This window comes from Hydra vulgaris, chromosome 12, assembly GCF_038396675.1.
Source record: "Hydra vulgaris chromosome 12, alternate assembly HydraT2T_AEP".
Taxonomy (NCBI): Eukaryota; Metazoa; Cnidaria; class Hydrozoa; order Anthoathecata; family Hydridae; genus Hydra; species Hydra vulgaris.
The window spans coordinates 51,399,336-51,422,500 of record NC_088931.1 but is presented as its reverse complement, the minus strand read 5'-3'; the positions used below and the strand labels follow the sequence as shown (position 1 = coordinate 51,422,500).

Below are 23,165 nucleotides of genomic sequence, written 5' to 3'. Positions count from 1 at the left end.
ATTATTTATTAATAATATTAATTATAGTTTATTTGTTAATTTTAATTTATTTAAAACTGTCTAATAACAAAAACACTGTTTTGTTTTTAAAATTAGATTCACTTAAAAAAATAAATTTAAATTATAATTCTAACTTCTTGTAAAATTTCTTGACAAAATTACTTAACTTTACAAATTCTTACCAAGTAATTTGTCAGAACTTGTTGGATCAGCAAGCAAATCGTCAGGATAAGTTGGAGCAATAAGTAAATTTTCAGGAAAGTTTATTGTTTGTAAAGCTAAGAAAAAAATTAAATAAAATTAATTTATTTAAATAATATTAGCTTATCAGTATATATTTAGCATTTTATCAAATAAAAAAATATATTAACAAAAATATTAAAATTTAAAAATTCTTTTTTTAGGTAAACAAAATACCTAAGAAAATTGTAATGAATTTATTTAAAATTTCTGCAATCTTTTGAAAAACCTCTTTACTTTGAACAGCCAGATAAATATCCAAATCACAAATAACTTTTTTGCTTAGAAATAAAAACGAACAAAATGTAAATATAAATAGTTGCAGGCAATGTCATCAAAAATTTTTTTAAATAAAAAAAAAAAATACTTTTGAATCAGTTGCATTGATGTAACTTCACCTAATAAAAACTCTCTGCTTGATATGCGAAGCAGCTCTGTTATCTTTAAATAAATAAAAAAATGTATAAACATTACAGCATTTTTATCATAACTTGTAATTACAAAAATTTTAAACGAAACCTGTTTATAAACGCCTTTTAGATAATGAAAACTTTTTTAGTAAAACATATAGTATAGAAAATATTTTTTTAAGTTTCTTAATTTTTATCAACAACTCTAGTTTTAATAATTTTGTTTTTATATCAAACAATCCATTTAGCCATTATTGAATTTACTCAACTTTTTTCCTGAAAATTTTACCCTTCTTTTGGTAATGGTTTTATAGGTATTAAAAAAATGAAGACTGACTAAACTAAGTGAAAAAATGAATGGGGAAGTTGATGTTGAGAGAAGTACTGAATGAAAAATTGTTTGGCTAAGAGTTATTAAAAAAAAACGTCATTAAACTTTCAGATGATAAAGCACATAACCATTTACTTTATTTCAAGCCAGAAAAACAAAGTTTTTCAAGAGACACAAAAAATCATGGTAATACAATTATACATAAAAGTAGAATCCTTAATAATTGGTAGAAAGGTTGAATAGCAGATATTTATGAAGGAGGAAGGGGGGCACTAGAGTGTGGTTAAAACCAACGAATAAAAATGGTTTAACCAGGTAATACAAAAATTGAGGATTTGACTTGCTTTTCAATAAATAATGGCATTTACTGAGAAGCAAATTTAAAAAAGATTTTCAGCAAAAAAATCTGCAGATGGCATTTGTGGATCTTTAAAAAGCTTTTAAAAGAAGAATGTCAGACCCTAAAAATAAACACGAGTAAAGTCAACAATGAGAAAGTAAGAAATGATAGGATTTATGTGTAAAAAAGAAGAATGAGCATGATCTAATGTTTGAACTGTTTTATATTAAGTGGTTATATGTCCACTACTCCAGTTACTTAGTGCTCCTGATATTGTTCTTTTTGAGTGCAGAAAATATACCTTTGATGAATACAGAGAAGAACTCTAAAATAAGAAAAAAAGCAAAATATTGAAGAGAAAAAGTTATCTAATAGGGTGCAGAAAGTTGTAACTAAAAAATGAAAGCACTCCTAAAACATTTTTCATATATAAAAAGTATGTATATATACACGTGTATATATATACATATATATATATATATATATATATATATATATATATATATATATATATATATATATATATATATATATATATAAATGATACTGACTTGTCTAAGGAAGTAAAGAGATTAAACGAAAGTGGAATAAACCCAACAATTAAACTTATTAAATAAGAGGAATAAGTTGGCATCCCAAGTCTAAACATAAACACTCCACTGTAACTTTATATTTTTAAAGGGTTTTTTGTTTTGTATTACATGTCTGATGATTGCCTAAAAAGTTGTTTTTTCTATGTTTATAAATTTATATATATGAACCTGTTGTAAGGGTATCGTAACCAATATTTTAAACCAGTGTAACAGGAATTCTTTTTAGATTATTTTTAGTGTAGGCTTCAACAGCACTGTGAGAATTAGGTATATTAAGTTGAATCATTTGGTTTCTGCTGTATTAACTCATCTTACTCATCTTCAAAATTGGTTTTGATTATTTTTAGCAGAACATCCCATTCATTCCTTTCAAGACTATACAAAAATCTTTGTTTGGAAACATTAAACAGTCAAGTTTGTAATAGGTTTATGATGCATTATAATGGTTTATGAAATCCATTATAATGCCATCTTGATTTCCTTGAAGCTTTATTTTTTAGCAGTTTTTGACTGTGTTTTTGGCTTTTGCTGAACTGCTGTTGATCATCCTGGGATTTCGTGTATGTTTTGTAGCCATATCTTTTTCTAGTTCTTGTATTATTGACTTGTAAATTTCTTCAAAATCTTTAACAGAGTTCTATAGGTTTGCATCATTACTTATAATTACTTTTTGATCAAGTTTTGAACTTGCAAACCTCTAATTTTTTTGACTTTCTTCATTCAAATCTGCAACTTTTACTTTACAATATGATGAAATGATTTGCAATATTAAGAAATGAAAAAGATTTGAAATTTACACTTTTTTGCAAGTGAATTAATTAGAAAATTACTTGTGACATGTCAAAAACTTTGGATAAAGTTTGGCATGCTGTTTTTCTTGAAAATTTTGCTTCATATAAATAAATTTTAGAGAAAATCAATAAGACCACCAACTGCAGTAATAAAGTGAAACGACAAGATTCTTTTTTATTGCCAGTAATTTCTAGGGGTGTCACAAGGTTTCATTATAAGTCCTGTATTGTCTCTCATTTATATTAGTTATTTTACAGGCAATCTTTCATCTAGAGTGAGTCTATTTTCTGATGACATAACTATATATTATCTATATTTTCTGACAACATAACTATATATTAACTATATTTTCTGACAACATAACTGTATATTAACAATACTTTCTGACAACATAACTATATATTAACTATATTTTCTGACAACATAACTATATATTAACTATATTTTCTGGCAACTTAACTGTATATTAACTATATACTCCAGTCTTGACAAAAAGCCATTAATGTTTGAACACTTAAAACAGACAAGTTCAAGGACTTGTTTTTTTTCTGTAACAACTTAAGGCTTGCAGTGGCTAGTGAACTTTGACCCAAATAAAACCTTTTTGTTATTGCTATTAATTATTAGTTATTTTCTGCTAAAAATTGTTGATATTCCTATTTAGGTGAATGGCAACACCATTACTAAGTCATTTACTTTACATCTTTTCTTATTATTATTTACTAGTGACCTCATACGGAGACCCTAAATATTATATAATATTAGATATTATTAACCTCAACTTGTTTCTCTGCGCAGCAACCTTGTTTGTCAAGGTTTGGATTTCGGATTTAAAGAATTAGGGGGAGAGGGTTGTAACCATAATAAAGTAACCTCCTCAACTGTAGCGGTTCTTTCAGCCTTTGGGAGGGGAATAACATTAGCAAAACATATATTATACAACTATGCACAAATTTTTTTCATAAGGTTTTGAAACCAAAAACCTGTAGTTAATCATACTTAACTAAATTGTTCAAGGATTTCTTGTTTTTACATGCTAAGAAGTAACAAGTAAATACAAATATCGTGAAAATATATATAATATTAAAAAGGACTTTGATACTGCATTTAGTTTTACTTATTTCAATATTTTTTCTACCAATTCAAACAACAAAAACAAATTTAAGGTCAATAATTTTTTTTTGTAATTTTGACTTTTCTATTCCTTTAGATATTATAAATCCTAGTATATTTTAACATTATACTTTTTTAAACAGATCAAATGCGTAATTTTCAGTTGAAAATAGTATATTCAGTTATGGATTGTATAAAAATAAAAAAAAGGCTATTAAGTTATAACTATGTTGTTCAATAGATACTACTTTGTTAAAAAGCATAACTTTCAAATGACAATTACTTTATCCTTATGTTTGCTATTTGCAGTGCACTTTAACCTGTAATTTTATTGTTTAAAAAAATTATTTTGCTAAATTTCGTTTTCTTAAGTTTGCAGAACTGAGTCCTTATCTTTTTAGTTGTAAGTCATATTGTTATTGGATGATGCAATCTTTTATTTTTTTTCTTTAAATTTTCATTAAGCATCTAATGATATAAAGAATTATATGATGTTTATAAAAATGGATTCATAAATGGCTATAAAAAAACGTTTTTTTCTACAACATTTTTTCAAATTATAATATGCATCTGATATAAATTTGTTGATACTGTGTAGGATAAAAAAAACCATACATAGGTGTTACAAACTTTGCAACAATTTGAATAAAAACTAATCTCAACTTACCAAAAAATAGGATTTAAGAGAAGAGTGTCAAGTTATAGGATATTGAAATTATTAACCAACAATTTTATAGAAATCAATATAGTTGCTTTCATTTGAAGAGAAAAACTCTTCAAAATTTTTTTTTTGTAACATTTTAAAAATTTTTTATTTTGGAATATTTATAATTAGTATTCATAATATAATTTTTTTTCCAAAGTATTCTTTTTTTTTTATTGTAAACATTTATTTGTTTATCTTAGACGTCTTTTTTTTTTCCATCATACACATTTTTTTATACCAAGAATAATTTTAAAAGTTTAGCTTTCTTACCTTTTTTTATATTTCTTTCATTAACTCCTTGTGTTTGTTTACAACACTATAAACTTATGGTAACTATTTCAAATACTTATTTAATGATACCTTATTGAAAAGCCTTAGGAATATCATACAGTATTAATTATAAACTTGTTTATAAACATTGCATCTAGCAAAACTTCAGCCAAAAAAATTAAAAAGCTTTAAAATCTGAATTACTAGATACATTATTTAAATTGTTCTTAACTTTTTTTGTTGCTTTCAAAAAAGCATTATTTTTTTTTTTAACTTTTGCATTAAATTAACAAGCAATTACACTTTTAATTATGTTATTAAAGTTTATCGAGCAAAGTTGTCAATTAAAAAATAAAATCCTTTATTTAAGTGTTGGCACAAAAATCCCTAATATCTATTTATATATAATTCTGAAACTATGCCAAAAATGTCTACTTATGAAAATAATTGTAGCAAGAAACACAGGTTTTGAAGCTGTTGTAATAATTGTTTAAAACTATTATAACAAAAAAAAATTGAGTAATTTCATGAATGCAACTGTTCTTTACTTAATAATTGGGTGAAAACCTTATCATATATTGCTGCTATTTTTTTATTAATACAGCAATACAATTTATCAATTTTTATGCAATTTTAGGCAGTTTTTAGACAATAGTATAATCACATAAATATTTATTTAGATACCTAAAACAAGTTTTGCTTTTACTAACTTTTATAACAGTAATTGTGTCTTTCAGTATTATAAAAATCTGTTTTTAAAAGTAAATTTTTGTATTTTACACATTTGTATTTTAATTAGAAAATATAAAGTTAAAACTTTACCCCTAATTTATTATAAGACGTTTTTTATGAAATTATTCTTATAATGTTTTTAAGAATAATAAGTGCATTTAATTTAAAATAAAACCAAAAAAAAGTAAAAAAAACCTGAGGTTCTAAAATTGCAACAACTCTTTCATACAGATAGCTACCATGGAAACTTGTCTCATAAACCCAAGTTTCTTGTGAGATTAAGTGAAAGCGAGAAGGATTTGTCATTTGCTTAGTTTTTTTTAAATTCAAATTACCTTTAATATCAAAGAAAAAAATATAAACATACATACATACATACATACATACATACATACATACATACATACATACATACATACATACATACATACATACATACATACATACATACATACATACATATACACACACACACTCACACACATACACACACATATACATATATACACACACACATATATATATATATATATATATATATATATATATATATATATATATATATATATATATATATATGTATATATATAGATATAGATATATATATATATATATATGTATATATATATATATATATATATATATATATATATATATATATATATATATATATATATATATATATATATATATATATATATATATATGAAATTAAATTGTATAAACTATTAACTATTTTAACATTTTTATAGCATATCTTTTAAAATTTAAAATTTAAAAAAATTGAAATCTGCTAAACATCTTCAGAACTAGTTATAAACTGTTACTAAGTTAGTAATATAATGTTAATATAAAGTTAGTAACAGTTTATAATATAATATAAATGTTTTTAAAAGACTTGCTTCAAGGACAAGTAGCAGTTACTTGTCCTTGGAACAAGTCTATTAAAAATAAACCTGTTAACTGCCTCCAGAATAAAGTTTCAGGAGCAATATCTCCAATAACAACTTCATCTAACAAAGTAGCATTCGAACCAACGCTCCACACGCGTATATCATTGTTTAGTTCAATATTTTTATATGGTAAAGTACTGTCTAAGCACTTTGTTTTTAAAACAGGTTTCCCATCAATATAAACTGATATAGTTTCATTATAAACAAATGCAAAGTTGTACCACATACCAGACTTTCCAGGTAATGGATACAAACAATTATCATGAAAAACTAAAGTTGGTTTAACAGAAAGAACATTTGTGTCTATAACACCACAAAGCAACACAACAAGTGAACTACTTAGAATTGGCTGATATTGATTTCTAATTTCACAGGTGTGTTTGATCCAAGCTGAAAACATATAAGAACTTTTACTTAAATAATTAGAAATATTCTGATTAGCAACAACAACATAGTTAGACTCAGTTGACAATCCATTATTAATAAAACCCAAGACAGGTTTAACTTCTGGTGATAACTTAACTTTATAACCATCAGAGTTGTCAGCCACAAAACTTCCATTAATAACGTTATTAAAAGATTGATAGAAAGTTTTGTTGAAATCATCTAAATCTGGAAACAAAAAATAAAATATAATAATTTAGATTCATTAAATCAACATGTAACATTTTAAAAGCTAATAAAATATAAAGATAAAGAATCATAAAACCAACTCTTATTACATCTATTTTACATTGATTTAGGAAAAAAATTTATAAACTGGATTTAACTAAATTTATTACTATTAGCAAATCTAAACAACCTCTATATAAAATAATTATTAAATAATAATTATAACTGATTATAAATAAAACACAAAATTCTTGACTGTGAAAAAAAAATTTCAACTTCTACATGGTCATGCATTAAAGATTTTAGATTTTTTAATTTATATGAAATTTTCATTTTGTTTCGCTATTGTATTTTTTCTAAATTACATTATATCTTGTGGTTATCTGGATTTGTTATAGACTTCACATTTACTATTTAACTATAGCCAATATTAATACAATATAAAATAAAAACCTTGTGTAGGTTGTTGCCCACAAAAGTCTGGTATGAATGTTTAAAGCAAAAATGCTTAAAGAAAAATTTTCAATTTTTCCTTAAGCATTTTTGCTGAATGTGTTGTACCATAAAATCATATGTTTGCAATGTTTAATTTGATTTTTATTATTTAAAGTTTACAGGTGAGTTTAGAGTTAAATCCTGTTTTTTGTAATAAAGCGGAGCCAAAAGTTTACAAGCAGGTTCAATTATTAACACAGTAGATAATCTAAATTCAAAAAGGCAGAGCATTTCTTTTATTTTGTTAAGTGAGTAATTAAATTAGAACAGACAAACTTACTTGGTATTTTATCAGTAAACATCTGGAAAAAATGCTGATTCTATATAAAAAACAATATTCAAAAACACCTAAAAATATATACATGTTTTTAACATCTCCGCTTCCAATAAGGCTGCAAGCAACCACTATTAGAGTTGGAAGGTACTGGAAGAGAAAAGATGAAGGTTGTAAAGCAAGATAACGATTGACAGACAACTTAAAAAATTGCAAATTATATGAATTAAGAAAGCAAGATGAAGGAAGCAAATTCCAAAGAACTAATAATTGAGGAAAAAAACTAGACAAATAATAGTTTTTTGAGCATTTAGGAACAGTCGCAGAAAAAAGATGAGACTTTATTGAATGACGAGTAACACAAGAATGAATTTTAGTAGATGACACAAGAGACGCTAGCTCTTTAGGGCAGTGCCCATTAAAGTACTTGTAGAAAAGAGAAAGAGAAGAAGCATTACGACGATGTAATAATGGTTGGAGATCAGCTGTAAGAAAAGATCCAACTATGTTTACAATGCATTTTTGAGCCTTGTCTAAAAGAGAAAGGGCATCATTAGAAGATCCGCCCCAGATATGGCAACAGTTTTCCATACAAGGCCGGATTTGAAATCTATATAGAAAGAGATTAGAATCCAGAGTAAGAAAGTGTCAAGCTTGATAAAGAATGCAACCTTAGCGAATGCTAATTTTGCAATGGATTTGATATATGGTTTCCAAGAAAGGTCAGAATTAAGAGTTAATCCTAAAAGATGAAGGGTATAGGAAGATTTAGATTGTCTCCACAAAGATTAGCCTTAAAATTTTTATCTGAGTTAAAGTTCAGCCATGCGAGCCTCATGCTGTAGTAGAAGTGAGATCCTTTTCAAGCTCAAATGCCCCCTTCAAGCAATCAGAGAGTGTTGACTTCTTATCATGACAAAAATAAATGGTAGTATCATCAGCGAACAATGCCACCTTATGTGTGAGAATATCTGGAAGATCGTTAATGTAAATTAAAAAGAGTTTAGGGCCAAGGATTGAACCTTGAGGAACCCCTGAAGTTAAATATGATGAAGAGTGCTGTCCATCGTGGACAACTTTTATACTAAGAATGGAAAGGAAGGAATCAATAATCTTAAAGAAGTTTCCAGATACACTGTAAGAAGAAAGCTTATGGAGAAAGCCAGCATGCCAAACTTTATCAAAAGCTTTTGAAGGGTTAAGAGCAATGGCTTTAACCTTATCACCTTTATCTAGTGCACAATATAACCTATCGTTTATTACTGTTAGCAAATCAGCTGTAGAATGAGAAGATCGAAATCCATATTAATGATCAGAAAGTAAGGTATTAGATTCAAGATGAAAGATTAAATGTTTGTTAATTAATGATTTAAAAACCTTGCTTATGATAGGAAGAAGACTAATGGTATAGTAGTTAGACAAATCATATCGCTCTCCAGAATTTCTGAAAATAGAGATAACAGATGTCGCTTTCCAGCAAACTGGAAAACAAGACGCTGGAGAACACTTCTGCAAGACCATAACAGGTATGTTGTCTGCATCACAGGTTGTAAAAGAGTCTAAGCAGGAAATCACTTTAGATACAGAAGCTGGAGTAATATAAATGTCAAGCAATGGAACAACTTGTTTGACAACTAACTCAGGTAGAACGCAACAAGTGGAATCAAGAGATGATATTGATGAAAAGTTCTTAGCACACAATTCAGCTTTGTCTTTAGGTGTGGTGACAAAGTCTGAACCATACAAGAGAGGTGAAATTACAGATTTGCCCTTATTATTAGTACTAGTAAAGATTCTTCAGAAGTCACGAGAGCCTAATTTTTGTGAGGAAATAAAAGATTTCATGACTTGAGAATAGTGAGCTTTGAGGTTAGACAAAACATTTTTGCAATGGTTACTGCCAGTAATAAACAGACATCTGTTTTCTGGACAATTGTTTTCGATTGGTAATTGCGATAGCACAACATGAGGAAAACTATCGAGAAGAGTGAGGCTTTACCTGGAATCGTTGAGAGGAAATAAAAGATTCCATACCAGCCTGAATCCACAAAGTTATGTAGGAAGCACATTTGTCAGCAGAAAGACAAAAGATTTCTACCCAAGGGCCATCACGAAGAAAATAACAGAAAGAGTTCCAATCAGCTTTAATGCAGTTGTAAGAGTTACAATGATAGGGGGATTCAGATGATGAATAAGAATGAGATATTAGTTTTAGAGAGATTAAACTGTGATCAGAAGCACCTAAGGGTGAATGTGGAAAAACTGAGCACTGACTAGGATCAGAAAAAAGACATAAATTGAGTAGAGAAGGTAAATGATTGGGGTTGTCAGGAATGCAAGCTGGAAAGTGGACTATTTGAGTTAGAGATTGAGAAAGGCAAAAGTTGTGGGCCTTAACGCCTGCAGAGTCACTGAAAATAGAGCCAAGCCATTCAGTGTGGCAAGCATTAAAGTCACCAACAACATGGATATTTGCGGATATTTGAGGGATAAAGAAAACGAGCTTGGTCAATTTGATCAGAAGTAACATTGAAAAGAGTGCAGTCTTGAGATGAAGAAGAGTGATATAGAACAAAGAGGAAGGTGATAAAGTGGTGGTGCTAAATAAAAGCACATAAAAGAATAGTTTGTAGATTCAAACCTTGTTTCCCAACTAATGGGTGAATTCTTACTAATGTAAATGCCCGAGCATGTGACTATTGGAGTCTTCATGAATTAAAGGAAGATAACCATCAACACTAAGATCACAAGATGAGACAGCTGAACTCAAATTAGTCCCACAAAGAGCAAGTAAGTGAAGTCTGGTGAATTTTGCAAGAGATAAGATTTAACAGAAGAAAAGTTACTTCGAAGACCACAATTATTGGTGAATGATAGGTTTAGAGAACTTAGTGATGACAATGGTTTTTTGTGTTTTATAGTTTTTGTTACTTTATTCATTTTTAAAATTGTTAAAGAAATTGACTCAAAACATAATTAGTACTCAGTACACTATCTAATAGACCAAGCAATTGCCTCATTACTATTAATAAACCAGAAGCTGTAACAAAGGGCTCCAAATGCATTCTTGACAATGCATACTAAAAGTACAAACAGGAACACTAACTGGCACTTTTAGCACTCTGATATTTTACAGCTGTTTATGGAATCTGCTTCTCTGAGAGCTACCGCAGAGTTTGGGAGACCTGACTACAAGCCAGCCTCAGAACCACCTAACTGAGTTTTAGAGTTTTACTCTTACGAGGAGATAATAAAATGAGTTGCCTAGTCATAAAAACAGACACAGAAGCAAAACCTATACATTGAGTCAAGAAGATCCAGCATTCAACATCCTAAACTGGTAAAAATGTATTATAAATATATCTGCACTAGCCTAATATATGAGCAAAGGGTGCGATGCTGGTCAACAAATAGAATCTGTTTACCCAAAAATAAATAAATGTTTTTTATCAAGAAAATGAAATAAATTTAATTAAAATAATAAGGTTTTGCAATTTAAAAAACAAGTTCAAGAACGTATGAATACACAAAATCAGTACATATCCGTTAATTGCAAAATAAATAAATATTAGGGCATGAGTTTGTACATAAAGTCAAAAAAAAAAAAGACTTCATTGAATCACGTTTAGTATTTTATTTATTTAATTAGGTTTTCTACTTTGAATAACAAAAATTCAAATTTTTTGTGATAAAAATATAAAACAAACTCTTATCAAGAATAAATAAAAAATAACATAGTAGTTGCAGAATGTTATCTTAAGAAATAGAAAACAATATTACTCTTTGTTTATTTTTTGTTTTTATGAATATCTTAAGAACACTTAGAGTTACAACAGGTTAACTTCAGAACAGTTACATGGTTTTCTTAAGAAACACTTGTAAATATTTAGTAACACTAGTGAATATTTTTATTTATACCTTGAAGACAATCACCATTTTTTTCAAAAATGTATTCCCATGGATATAATTCCCATTCACCATATAATGGATTACACCATTCACAACTACTTGTTTGTTGTGTGCATGCATTTTCCACTAAAAAAAAATTCAAACATTTTCTCGTGAAAGTTATCAAAAGTTATTGACATGCATAATGTTTAAACCCATTGTGTTATCTTAGATTATTTATATTTTTTATATAATTTCATTATTTCATATAAACAGTTTTATATAATTTTTAAATCAAAAACAACCTGCAAATTATTATGAGCTTTCAAAAAATCACAAAAATCCAGGAAATGCAGAGTAAGTGTCACTTAGATATTTTCTCCAATCGATATTGTAACTTATTATAAATATATTTTGTATTGATTGAAAATAAAACCATAAAACATTTTGTTGACAAGAATTAATTAGTCAATCAATGCAATAAAGCAATACATTTCGGAAATGGTTGGTGGCTTTATTTTAATTTTGTTTACAAATAGAAAAGTTACTAACATTAACTAAGCACCCAATGATTAAAACTATATTGATTGTAATAATAAAAATATTGTTTATAATATTGATTAATTTAATGCTGCCGTTACTTATTCGTGCATGTTTGACATAGAGTTTTTTAAATGTTTTCCTATATGTTTTTGATCACGCAATAACATATGCTTAAACTTTCATTATAATCTGGTAATATCTGCTTAATCAGTTGTAAGACCTAAAACCTTTATATTAGATAGTTATTTGAATTAAAATTCTGTAGTAATAGATAAACCTTTTGTTATTTTTAAATTAGCAAAGTAACTTTTATGTCTGGTAATTTATTAATTGAATTATAGTATGTTGATCTGTGTTTTTTATTTTCAAGAACTGGAAGATCTTTTCAAAGGTCAAACTTTAGATAAAGTTTGTATTTATCTTAAAAACCCTTGCAAACACCATCAACTCTATTTTGAATGTTCAAGAACAAGATTGTTTATTAGCTTTTTTTTAAAAGTGATGAACACTAATTACAAGGTATGTCATTTAATGTTAAAAAAATTAATAAGAAAAATTCAATTTTTCCTTTGAATTTTAATGCATAGAATTTAAAAAACAAATTATTAAATGACTTGGTTCTGGAACATGCTACATAAAATTGAATAGAATTGGTTGTGTGAAAACCAAGGCTTTTTGAGATAAATGGCAGCTTTACCATTTTATACTTTTATATACTGTCATTGATTATCGTTAATAAAAGTCACTTATTTAAATCATTTAAATGAGACACTTAACAATAATATTAATTATTAACAATGTTTCTATATTTTAGTATATGTTAGTAGTTAAAATAACTATAACTTATATATAGTATAATATATACTATAAGTTCTTGATAACTCGAAAATCTCTAGTAACTTAAACTAGCTTTTAAATACCAGTTATGGTTATAACAGTTGGATTATACTCGAAATAACTTTAACATTTTCTAACAAACTAATTTTTTGTTAGTAGATAAAATGTGTACTTTAAACTCTCAACAACTCGATAACCCTTAATAACTTGAACTAACTTTAAAATTCCGATGAGCTATTATGAATGCCAGATAATGAATTATTATTATTACCAGTTGGATTATACTCCCAATAACTTAAGCACTCTTTAACAAGCTAATTTTATGGTTTTGAGATTTGAGTTATTGAAAGTTTACTGTATTATGTATTGAATGTGTAATAAGTGTTTTCAATAATAATTTAGTTTCATTTTTAGGTCGAATTCCTTCTCTTATAACTGATTTTCGAAAGCTCCTACATAGCAGAATTTAAGAAATGTTCCGAATGTTGATTGTTTTTTAAAAGCCAAAATGAAGTTTTGATAATCTTCATACCATTTATTAAAACCTATATAATAATGAAAAAATTTTTTAAATTAAAATTGCTTTTATAAATATTTTTGATACTTTTTTATGTTGAGTATAATATTTTATTATAATTTTTGTTTTAAGTTTATTTGCTTATTTTATCTCAAGAAAAATATGTTTTTTTGTTTTTCAAGTAAATTTTTACATTTTTTATCTTTGGTGATTACAATCTAGGTGGTTTCCATTTACATTAAGTATCAGTTTTTGGCACAAACAACACGTATAAAAATAGTAATTTAATTGCCTAACTTAGCATTAAAAACAGCTTAATTTAATGAACTTGTTAAATGCTTTTTTTACAGAGAAGCTTTTATAAAAAATGCTAACAGATAGAACTATTTAATTTGAAATAACTCTGTCTCTATTGCTTGTCTCCATTTTTGCTTTTTAAATAAATGTTAATAAGTGGGTTAAAAGTATATTATAGGATAAGTTTCCAAAAACACTTGAAGAAATGTTACACAACTGTGTAACATTTTACGTTATATAAATACTTTTGTTATATAAAAATATTTAAGTAAATAAGTATAGTTTTAAAGTAAAGTGAATTATTTGTTAACCAAAAGCCAAGATTTTTACATCGATAAATTTTTTGCCATTTACTCAAATTTATTAAAGTGTAGAAACCAAATTAAAAACAAGTTAAGAAATAGTTGGGTGTGGTTCAGACTTACCATGACTGGTATCATACAGGTCTTGAGAGCTAGTAATAATAATAGCAACAAAAAAAATTACTAATAATAATAATGGAAACAATGATAACAACAATTTTGAAAAGTGTAATGGCAAGTCTCTTGTTTTTATTAACACATTAGCTATATAAGCAAATTAAAAAGTTGCAAACAAATAAACAGATAAACATAGCAACTAAAAATGACAAAACAATTATTTAAATTGAAAACAAGAAAATAGGAATAACAATAATTAAAATTAAAAATATTAATACTAATGATAACAATATTTATAATATAAATAACAAAAAAAACAAAAAAAAACAAGAAAAAATAAATTTAACAATAAAAGAAGTAATACCATCAAAAAAACCAAACTAACAAAAAACATATAAATAAAAATAAAAATAAATTAAAGAAAAACAAATAAACCTTTTAAAAAAAGTAGAAAATATAAAATTGTTGCACAAACATACATATAAACATAATATGTATGTTTGCATATACACGTATACATGTATGCATGTGTGAATGTATATGTATATCTGTATACGTGACATATACAGATATAGACATATACATACACACATGCATACATTCATATACATTTGCTTATATACAAATGTGTAATACAAATATAGATACATAAAATGTATACATACACACGTAGATATACAGTTTTAAAAATTTATCTTTACAAGTTAACTCAAAATATACAAAAATTATCGCAGTAAACACCGTACGATGGCCCTTTATTGGGCCAACAACTTTTTTGAACATATATAATGGGCCATTGTATGCCATCATTTTGCCAGATTTGCCATGGCTTTGCGTTTGTTGGCTTCCATTAGCAGCTGAAATAGAAGCCTAAATACCGGCCGACTTATTTGGGAAGGTATTGGGCCAAGATTGGCTAATAATTATAAACCAATAGATGCGATAAAGTTAGATTTTTTAATATGGCGCACATTTTTGCTTAACACAGTCATTTTGGACTAGTTTTATTGAAAACAAGTTATTATTATTATTATAGAACGGTATTTAGTTTAAAAGTCATATTCAATTTCAAAGTATACGTATCTGAATTGTACACATATTTTTTCTTTATAGTTTTATTTTATTAACATTTAAGCTTTCATAAAATTTATATAACTTATATAATAAGGGATTTCAACAGATCATGGATACTGAGCCATCTTATTGGTCAAAGAGAAGAAAAGTGATTAAATCTGTCAATAAAATTATGTCCGATGTCGATACAGAATTTTCTTACTCTAACAATAATACAGCTTTAAAAAAAGATAGTGTTATATCTCATGCCTGCTATTCTTTTAATGACATAGTGGGGCAAAAAGATGATCACGTTGTTTGTAATCAACGTTTATTAGATCACTTTTCTCCAATGCTTGGTAACTCCAAATTTAATAACGATTCTGAGTTAAATATGCCCGATTTAGTTTCAATAGATGGAGAAAAGTTGAATGAAGATAGTAATTATGATGAATTTGTAACAAATAATTGGGAAATGTTTATGAAACAGGATACAATTGAATCCATTGATGTAGAGTCATTGTCGGGTGATAGCAGTGATGAAAGTGATATCAGTGAGGAAATTGAACCTGATATTGAAAACAAAGAAAAAGAGCTATCATTTGATTTGGGAATGTGGGCAGCATCATTTTCTATTACTATGGTTGCAGTATCTTCACTTTTGGATATACTTAGAGTGTTGCACCCATCACTTCCAAAAGATCTGCGAACATTACTAAAAACACCTAGAACAAGCACTGTCAAAACAATTGAAGGGGGCTCCTATTTTAACTTTGGTATTGTTAAATCATTGCAACACATAAATCTTTTGCCACATTTTTTTACAAGCTCTGAAACTCTATCAATTTCTCTACAAATTAATATTGATGGATTACCCTTACAGAAGTCAAGTACTCAGCAATTTTGGCCAATTCTAGGAAGAGTGTCGATTCCATTTTCAAGTAATCCTTTTTTGATTGGCTTGTTTTGCGGTCAAAGTAAACCAGTTAACTTGAATGAATATTTAAAAGATTTCATTGAAGAAATGTTAGAATTGGAAAAAGGTCCTGTTAAAATTGATGTAGATGGTAAAAAATACTCTGTTAACATTGGTATATCCTGCTTTGTATGTGATACTTCTGCAAGGGCATATATAAAACAAAGTAAAGGGCATACTGGATATTACAGTTGTGATAAGTGTATCCAAAAAGGGGAATGGCACAGTAAGGTTACATTTCTTAAAACTGATGCTCCGCTTAGAACTGACCATTCTTTTAATGATATGATAGATGCTAATCATCACATTGGAGATACTCCACTTAAAAAATTGTCTATTGGAATGGTAACTCAGTTTCCACTTGATTTTATGCACTTAGTGTGCCTTGGAGTAATGAAAAGGATTTTGATGTTTTTAATAAAAAGCCCTGTTAGCGATGGAATAAGATTAGGAAAGGCATCTATTAATGGGATTTCAGAGAGATTAGTAGAATTTAAAAGTCTTATTCCTTGTGAGTTTTCTAGACAATGTCGGCCTTTAAGTGACATAGAGCGTTGGAAAGCAGTGGAATTCAGTCAATTTTTATTATACAGTGGTACTGTTGCACTAAAAGGAAATCTTTCGAAATCTGTATATAACAATTTTCTTTTGTTTTTTGTTGGTATACACTGTTTAGCCAGTTCAGATCTTAATCAAAGTCATGCTGATTATGCAGAATCTAGCTTAAAAGCCTTTGTAAAAAATGCTATTAAAATATATGGCAGAGGTTTCATTAGCTACAATGTACACAGCTTAATACACATTGCAAGTGATGTTAAAAGATTTGGATCTGTTTATAACTACTCTGCATTTCCGTTTGAAAATTTTCTAGGGCATTTAAAGCGTTTAATACGTAAACCTCATTTACCACTTCAACAGGTTATCCGGCGTATATCTGAAAGAAATGGATCAATTATAAGAAACTCTTATAAATGTATGAAGGAAGGCATTCCCAGGAAGCTGCATGAATATGGTCCTATTGTTTTTAGAGAACAAACAGAGTGTCTACAGTATCAAGAAATTACTTTAAATGGAATTTTTTACTCTACCTCAACAGGCAACAATTGCATTAAAATAAAAAATGACTTTTGTTTGATTCGTAACATATTAAAATTTCATAGTGTTAATAGGCATTTTATTGTTTATGAAAAATTTCTAACTATTGAGCCTTTCTTTAGATATCCTGCAAATTCTTTTGAATGTTTTGATATAGTAAAGGTCTCTAAATTATCATGTCAGTATAAATCTGCCACAACTGATGAAATACAGAAAAAATATGTTATACTACCATACAAGTCCAAATTTGTTTGTATTCCTTTATCTACGAAGCATCAAATACATAAATAATAAACTGTATTTTTTTTGGTGGTTTTATATTTTTTTTTTTCTGTTTTTATACAAGATATTTATATGAAAAAATAATTTTATTATTACTGGAATAAAAGTTATAAATAAATTTATTTGAAAATAAATGACTTATTTCACTTGAACATAAGACACGTAATGTTAAAATTTGTTCAGCAGATTTTTTTGATCTTTTATTGATACAGATGATCTTTTTTATTGATACAGATGATCTTTTTTATTGATACAGATGATCTTTTATTGATACTTTGAATGTAGAATATATTATATAAAGAATTATGTATTATGTAGAATGAAGAATGTGTTAATTTTAAAATTTTTTTGCAGTTGAAAGTACTTGATAAAACAAATTGAAGTCCATTTTATCTGAAGTTGCGCTTTTCTAGTTTTGAATTAAGTCAGGAAAAACAGGCGGAAAAGTCAGGGAAATCCATCATAAATTATTGGAAGACACCCTGATTAACAATCATTAAACTTATTATTTAAAATGATTTTCATGCCAATTTTTTTTATTTCAGATACTAATGTATTATTTAATTGAATTTGAGGATGGAGTTGCAGTGGTTCCTGATTGCTGGTTATTACAAGAATCAGCTACATGTTATTGGCCTCAGGGAATTGGTGCTACACAATGGTCAAAAATGAAAAAGTTACCAATTCCCAATCACAAAGATTCGCCTCTTTATCCTTATATAAAAATATTGAAAATTGGAGGTATTTAATTTCTATATGTTTTTGAAAAGTTTTTATTATAAGATTGTTTTTCTGCACATTTCAATTTTCCAGACTATGAAAAGATGAAAAAGGCAGAGGCTAAATCTTTGCACTACACTGATTTTTCTTCAAGTTGTTCGGAAATAAAAAATGATTTAAAGAGGAAAAAACTGCAAACACAATGGTAAAGTACATCATATTTATTGTATATTTTTAAAATGTTAAGATTCTTAATGCAAATTAGAATTCTTAAGTTGAATATTTGTATTCGTTATTATTTACTTTACAATTTTATTACCATTTTATTTGCAATTTTAGGAGTCCTGACATAGCAATTGAGAAAAAGAAAAAAAAAGAAAATTCAAAAATTAAGAATAAGCAAAACTCACCAATCAATTTATCAGAAAATTTTAATTATGACTCTTCGGATAGTGAACATTTAGTACCACTTCTTCCCCCACCCCCATGCAGACAGTCAACTTCCACCACCTACACAGATCGAATTGATAAACCCTCGCTAGCTAGTCCTAGCACAAACATAGCATCTTCAATTCGTAAGTTTTGCATTTTAATTATATTTTGGCATATATAGGTTGTTCAATTATATGTGCAAAAAGGTGTTTTTTTTTATAATAGACCGCTTTTGAATTTTATTCTTTTTTCTATTTATCTTTCTATTACTCTAGTTGCAAAGTCTTTCAACTTTTTATAGCCCTAACACTAAAAACTATGCAAGAATAAGGGTTTTATGACTTTCATAATTTCTAGAGTCATTTTTGAGACTCAATATACTGTACAATTTCCTATAAATATAATTTATTGTTTTTGGATAGTTCCTGATTTAGTAAAACAAGCAGTGGCTGATGCTGTCCGACCATATTTTCAGAGTGTATTTAAACAGTTGGAGGAAATTAAGTTACAGTTACGTGTACAACGCCAAAAGCAAGTTTCTCTTGGTCATAATACAAGTGGAAATCTTCCAGAAAACTTTATATTTCCGTTAAAAGAAATAGATGAACTGTTAGAGTTAAATAGGATTTTTTTGGAAAATACTGAATGTCGATCTAATGCAGTAAGTCTTTTATTATCAATACATATTATATAAAAGTTAATTTTTTTTCTAAAAATTAAATTGGTTTATTTTTTCTATTTAGAATTGACTACATATATAATAACGTTTGTACTTTCGTATAAAGGTTATTTTCATATGCAATAGCTAATGATAAATGTTTATTTCTTTATAGGTTATTTTTTTGTTTCTAAATGACGGAAGTGGAAATAATAAATAATTATTCCTTTATAGGTTATTTTTTTGTCTCTAATTGGAGGAAGTGGTCTTGATGACTGTTTAAGAAAAGTTGCGAAGAAAATCTTGACAGCAAAACTATCAATGCTGTATAACCTTACAGGAAGAAAAGAAAAATTAGAGTTTGGTTGTCTAATGGGTGTGAAAAATGTAATATATGGTAGGCAAACTTATAAATAAAATTATTGTAAACAAATAGTTATATATAAGATAAAACTTATATTCTCATGATCGTCATCATCATCATCATAAACATCATCATCATTGTTATCATTTTTGTATTATAATTGTTTTAAAGATCACAAAAAAATCTTATCATCTGCTAATTATTGCACATTTTATTATGCAGATGCAGTAAGAAAAAACTATCCAACATCAACAGCTAGTCAACTGGACAAAATACTTTCAAAATGGCTGTCAGGGTCTATTGACAGAGATGGGCTAAAAAAAGCTCGAGGAAATAGTTCAAAAAGTCAATAAAGTTTTTACTTAACTCAAACTTGCTTTTGTTTTTTTATCTGTTTTTAATCTTATTTGTAATTTTAATATAGCTATTATGAGTACAGTTTTCATTTCTAAATAAATGGTACAGTTAATAAATATACGAACGTATGAATATATTAATTGTAATATTTAAGTGTTTGTTTATTTATTCATTAATATTAGTTATAATTAAAGTATTGTTATAATTAAAGTAGCTTGATGATTTAATTTTTCATTCACTTTTATTGATTTTAGAAATTATAGATCTACCTACAATTTTAATTTTATGTCTTTAAAGGCATAAATATGTCAAATAATAAATATGTTGAAATATATTTTCAAAAGCAATCTAATTTTTTTTTATATAAAATGTATTTTTTACTATTGGGAAGACTAAATCATGTAAAATTAATTAGTCTTTCATCACAACACTTGTTATTTTGGCTCTCTCTTACTTACGTCATATTTAGTCCCAGTCGTGGGACTAAATATACACTATTAGCGTGTAATATATAAATATTTCTTTGTGTATAGTTTCTGAAATAGTAAAGCAATCAATGGGTTAAGCTGTTCAGTCATTTTTTCTAAAGTGTGCTCAAGCAACTGGAGGAGCTGAAATGTGATATTAATTAGCAGTGGCAGAAAGCCCCGTTAGACAAACCATGACGGCACCTTTTTCAGAAGCCTAGACTTTTTTCTTATTTTTCCATTCCAAGTGATAAACGATCTTCTAGAATTCAACCTAATTCTTATGGAAGATTATGAGCAGTGATCAAGAACAGTAAGCTATTTTTTATTAAATTGTGACTTTTATATCTCTATTTTAATAAATTGTGTAATAATTTTTTAATATAATCTGTTATATGATTTTAGAAATAATTATTTATTTTCTTGCTAACAAGCACCTACAAAGAAAAGGCCGAGTTTTGTTAATCGGAATAACTGACTTTTCCTTTTTCAATTTAGTCAATTTTTTTCAAATTTGTTGACCATTTAATTGGTTAAATATTTACTTCATATGCACGAGACTTTTCCTTGTTTTTAGAGGCAGGGGCCAGGGTCTAAATGAGAGGGACAAATTTGGGAATAGTTATTTGGGAACCAAATATCCGAACTGAATATATCCGGATCCATAACTCAAAATTAGGATACAGTTACCCAGGTAATCGGATCCAGATCTTGTTTCCGATTATGCCATACACATCAGGTGGTTCACATTTAGTGATGGTAGATTAAAGTTTTATTTTGATAGGTGTTTTCATTTTTTCTACATTTTGTTCATCTCTGTTTATTTTTATTATTTGTTTATGCAGGTGCAGTAAGAAAACTATCCCTAAGCGACGATTAGTCAACCGGACAAGACGCTGCCAAAATGGCTGTCATGTTCAATTCACATGGATGGCCTCAAAATAATTCGCTAGGAGATGCGTAGAGGAAGACATTTAATTATTTTTTTATTTATATCAAATGTAATGAAGTGTTTTTTATAATGTGTTTATTTTCTTGTTTACATTGTTAATTTTTTTTATTGGATGCTGTTTGAGAACATTGATTGAATAAACTTCTTTTATATGACTTATGACTGTCTTTTGAGTTTTATTTCGAACAAATCGACTTTCCTTTTATTTTAAAAAGGTTATTTTGAAAAGATATTTGTTAGCGTGGCAGTGATAATTGTATACAATTGTCACATTTAAGACACAACATTCCATTGTCACATTATAACACAACAAGACCTTATAATCTCTTGTTGCCAAAAAAAAGGCGGTGTGAGTATATAAAGTGCCAAGAATAGCCAATATTTGGCTTGAATTGGCCAATATTGGGCTTTAATTAGCCAGTATTTGGCTTGGATTGGCCAACGTTGTGCCAGTATTAGCCTATATTTTCCCATTCATGGTCGATGTTGGGCCATTATAAGCCAGTCAAAACCAATCATGGCCCAATATTGGAGCCATGATTCTGCCAGCCAAATGCCAATATCTTCCCAGTAATGGCCCAATTTGCACTCCCCAATATTTGCCCAATATTGGCAGCCAATATTTGCCCAATGTCGTGGCCAATATTTGCCCAATATTGGCCCAATGAATTTGTGTTATCTGGGATACATATATACAAAATATATATATATACAAAATATATTTTAATATTTCTTTTTTCATGTGCCCCAAGAAGCCCTCACGGTCTTATCACAGAGCATTGCAGAAAAACATTTGAAAAGAAGTTCATGCCTCCTTCCTTACCGTTGTTTTAAAACTTGCACAGAGGTAACGTTGAACCACGGATCTCTAGTTTCACTGCACCACGGCTGCTAAATACATCTTTTTTTAATTTTGATCTTTGTATATATACATATATACAAAAAAATTGTCTAACATTAAACAAACTGAAAAATAACAGGATAATATAAACCATTTACAAAAATACATGACAATATGAGCAATACACGACAATGTCTAATGAACAACACACAAGAATGTCTTAAAAAAAAACAAAAATACAACAAACAATGCAAACAGTGCACAAAAATACATAATAAAATAAACAACACACAAAAATACATGACATTTTAAACAATACATTACAAAGTAAACAATGTAAAAAATGATTTAAAAAAAAAAAAAATTAAAAAGTTGTTCTTTTTTGTTGTTTTTTTTGCTGTGAATTTGGCTGTAAAAATACATTACAAAGTAAACAATGTAAAAAATGATTTTAAAAAAAAAATAATTAAAAAGTTGTTCTTTTTTGTTGTTTTTTTCGCTGTGAATATGGCTGTAAAAACTTTTTTTGATAGTAAAATTTATAGCTCTTTATTACAATTATTTTTCATTTTTAAACTTTTTTTTTAACATTAAACTTTGCATTTT

General features: G+C 27.5%; 2 protein-coding genes across 5 annotated transcripts in view; one reads left to right on the top strand and one right to left on the bottom strand.

The window, feature by feature from the left end:
* The window catches only part of LOC105849170 (uncharacterized), a 209,399-nt gene that overhangs the window by 62,640 nt on the left and 123,594 nt on the right, over positions 1-23,165 (bottom strand). For all 4 annotated transcript variants that reach the window (XR_010642513.1, XM_065813632.1, XM_065813633.1 and 1 more), the window contains 6 exons: positions 11,780-11,896; positions 6,484-7,092; positions 5,723-5,862; positions 608-681; positions 418-521; positions 183-278 (listed from right to left, as the gene is read on the bottom strand). Coding sequence is in view for 3 of the 4 variants with exons in the window: in XM_065813632.1 (XP_065669704.1) it covers positions 183-278; positions 418-521; positions 608-681; positions 5,723-5,862; positions 6,484-7,092; positions 11,780-11,896 (1,140 nt within the window). In the remaining variant the exon portion in view is untranslated. The remainder of the gene's footprint in view (positions 1-182; positions 279-417; positions 522-607; positions 682-5,722; positions 5,863-6,483; positions 7,093-11,779; positions 11,897-23,165) is intronic.
* LOC136088813 (uncharacterized) lies at positions 18,111-19,995 on the top strand. The gene is made up of 5 exons (XM_065813631.1): positions 18,111-18,509; positions 18,582-18,693; positions 18,828-19,063; positions 19,343-19,581; positions 19,813-19,995. The coding sequence occupies exons 1-5, from the start codon at positions 18,320-18,322 to the stop codon at positions 19,993-19,995; spliced, it is 960 nt and encodes a 319-aa protein (XP_065669703.1). The 5' UTR covers positions 18,111-18,319.

Bases quoted from the DNA above. Each gene is read 5' to 3' on its own strand.
- LOC136088813 (XM_065813631.1), top strand. From the start codon at position 18,320: ATGTATTATTTAATTGAATTTGAGGATGGAGTTGCAGTGGTTCCTGAT. The intron at 18,510-18,581 runs GTATTTAATTTC...TCAATTTTCCAG, and splicing joins AAAAATATTGAAAATTGGAG to ACTATGAAAAGATGAAAAAG. The intron at 19,582-19,812 runs GTAAGTCTTTTA...ATTCCTTTATAG, and splicing joins CTGAATGTCGATCTAATGCA to GTTATTTTTTTGTCTCTAAT.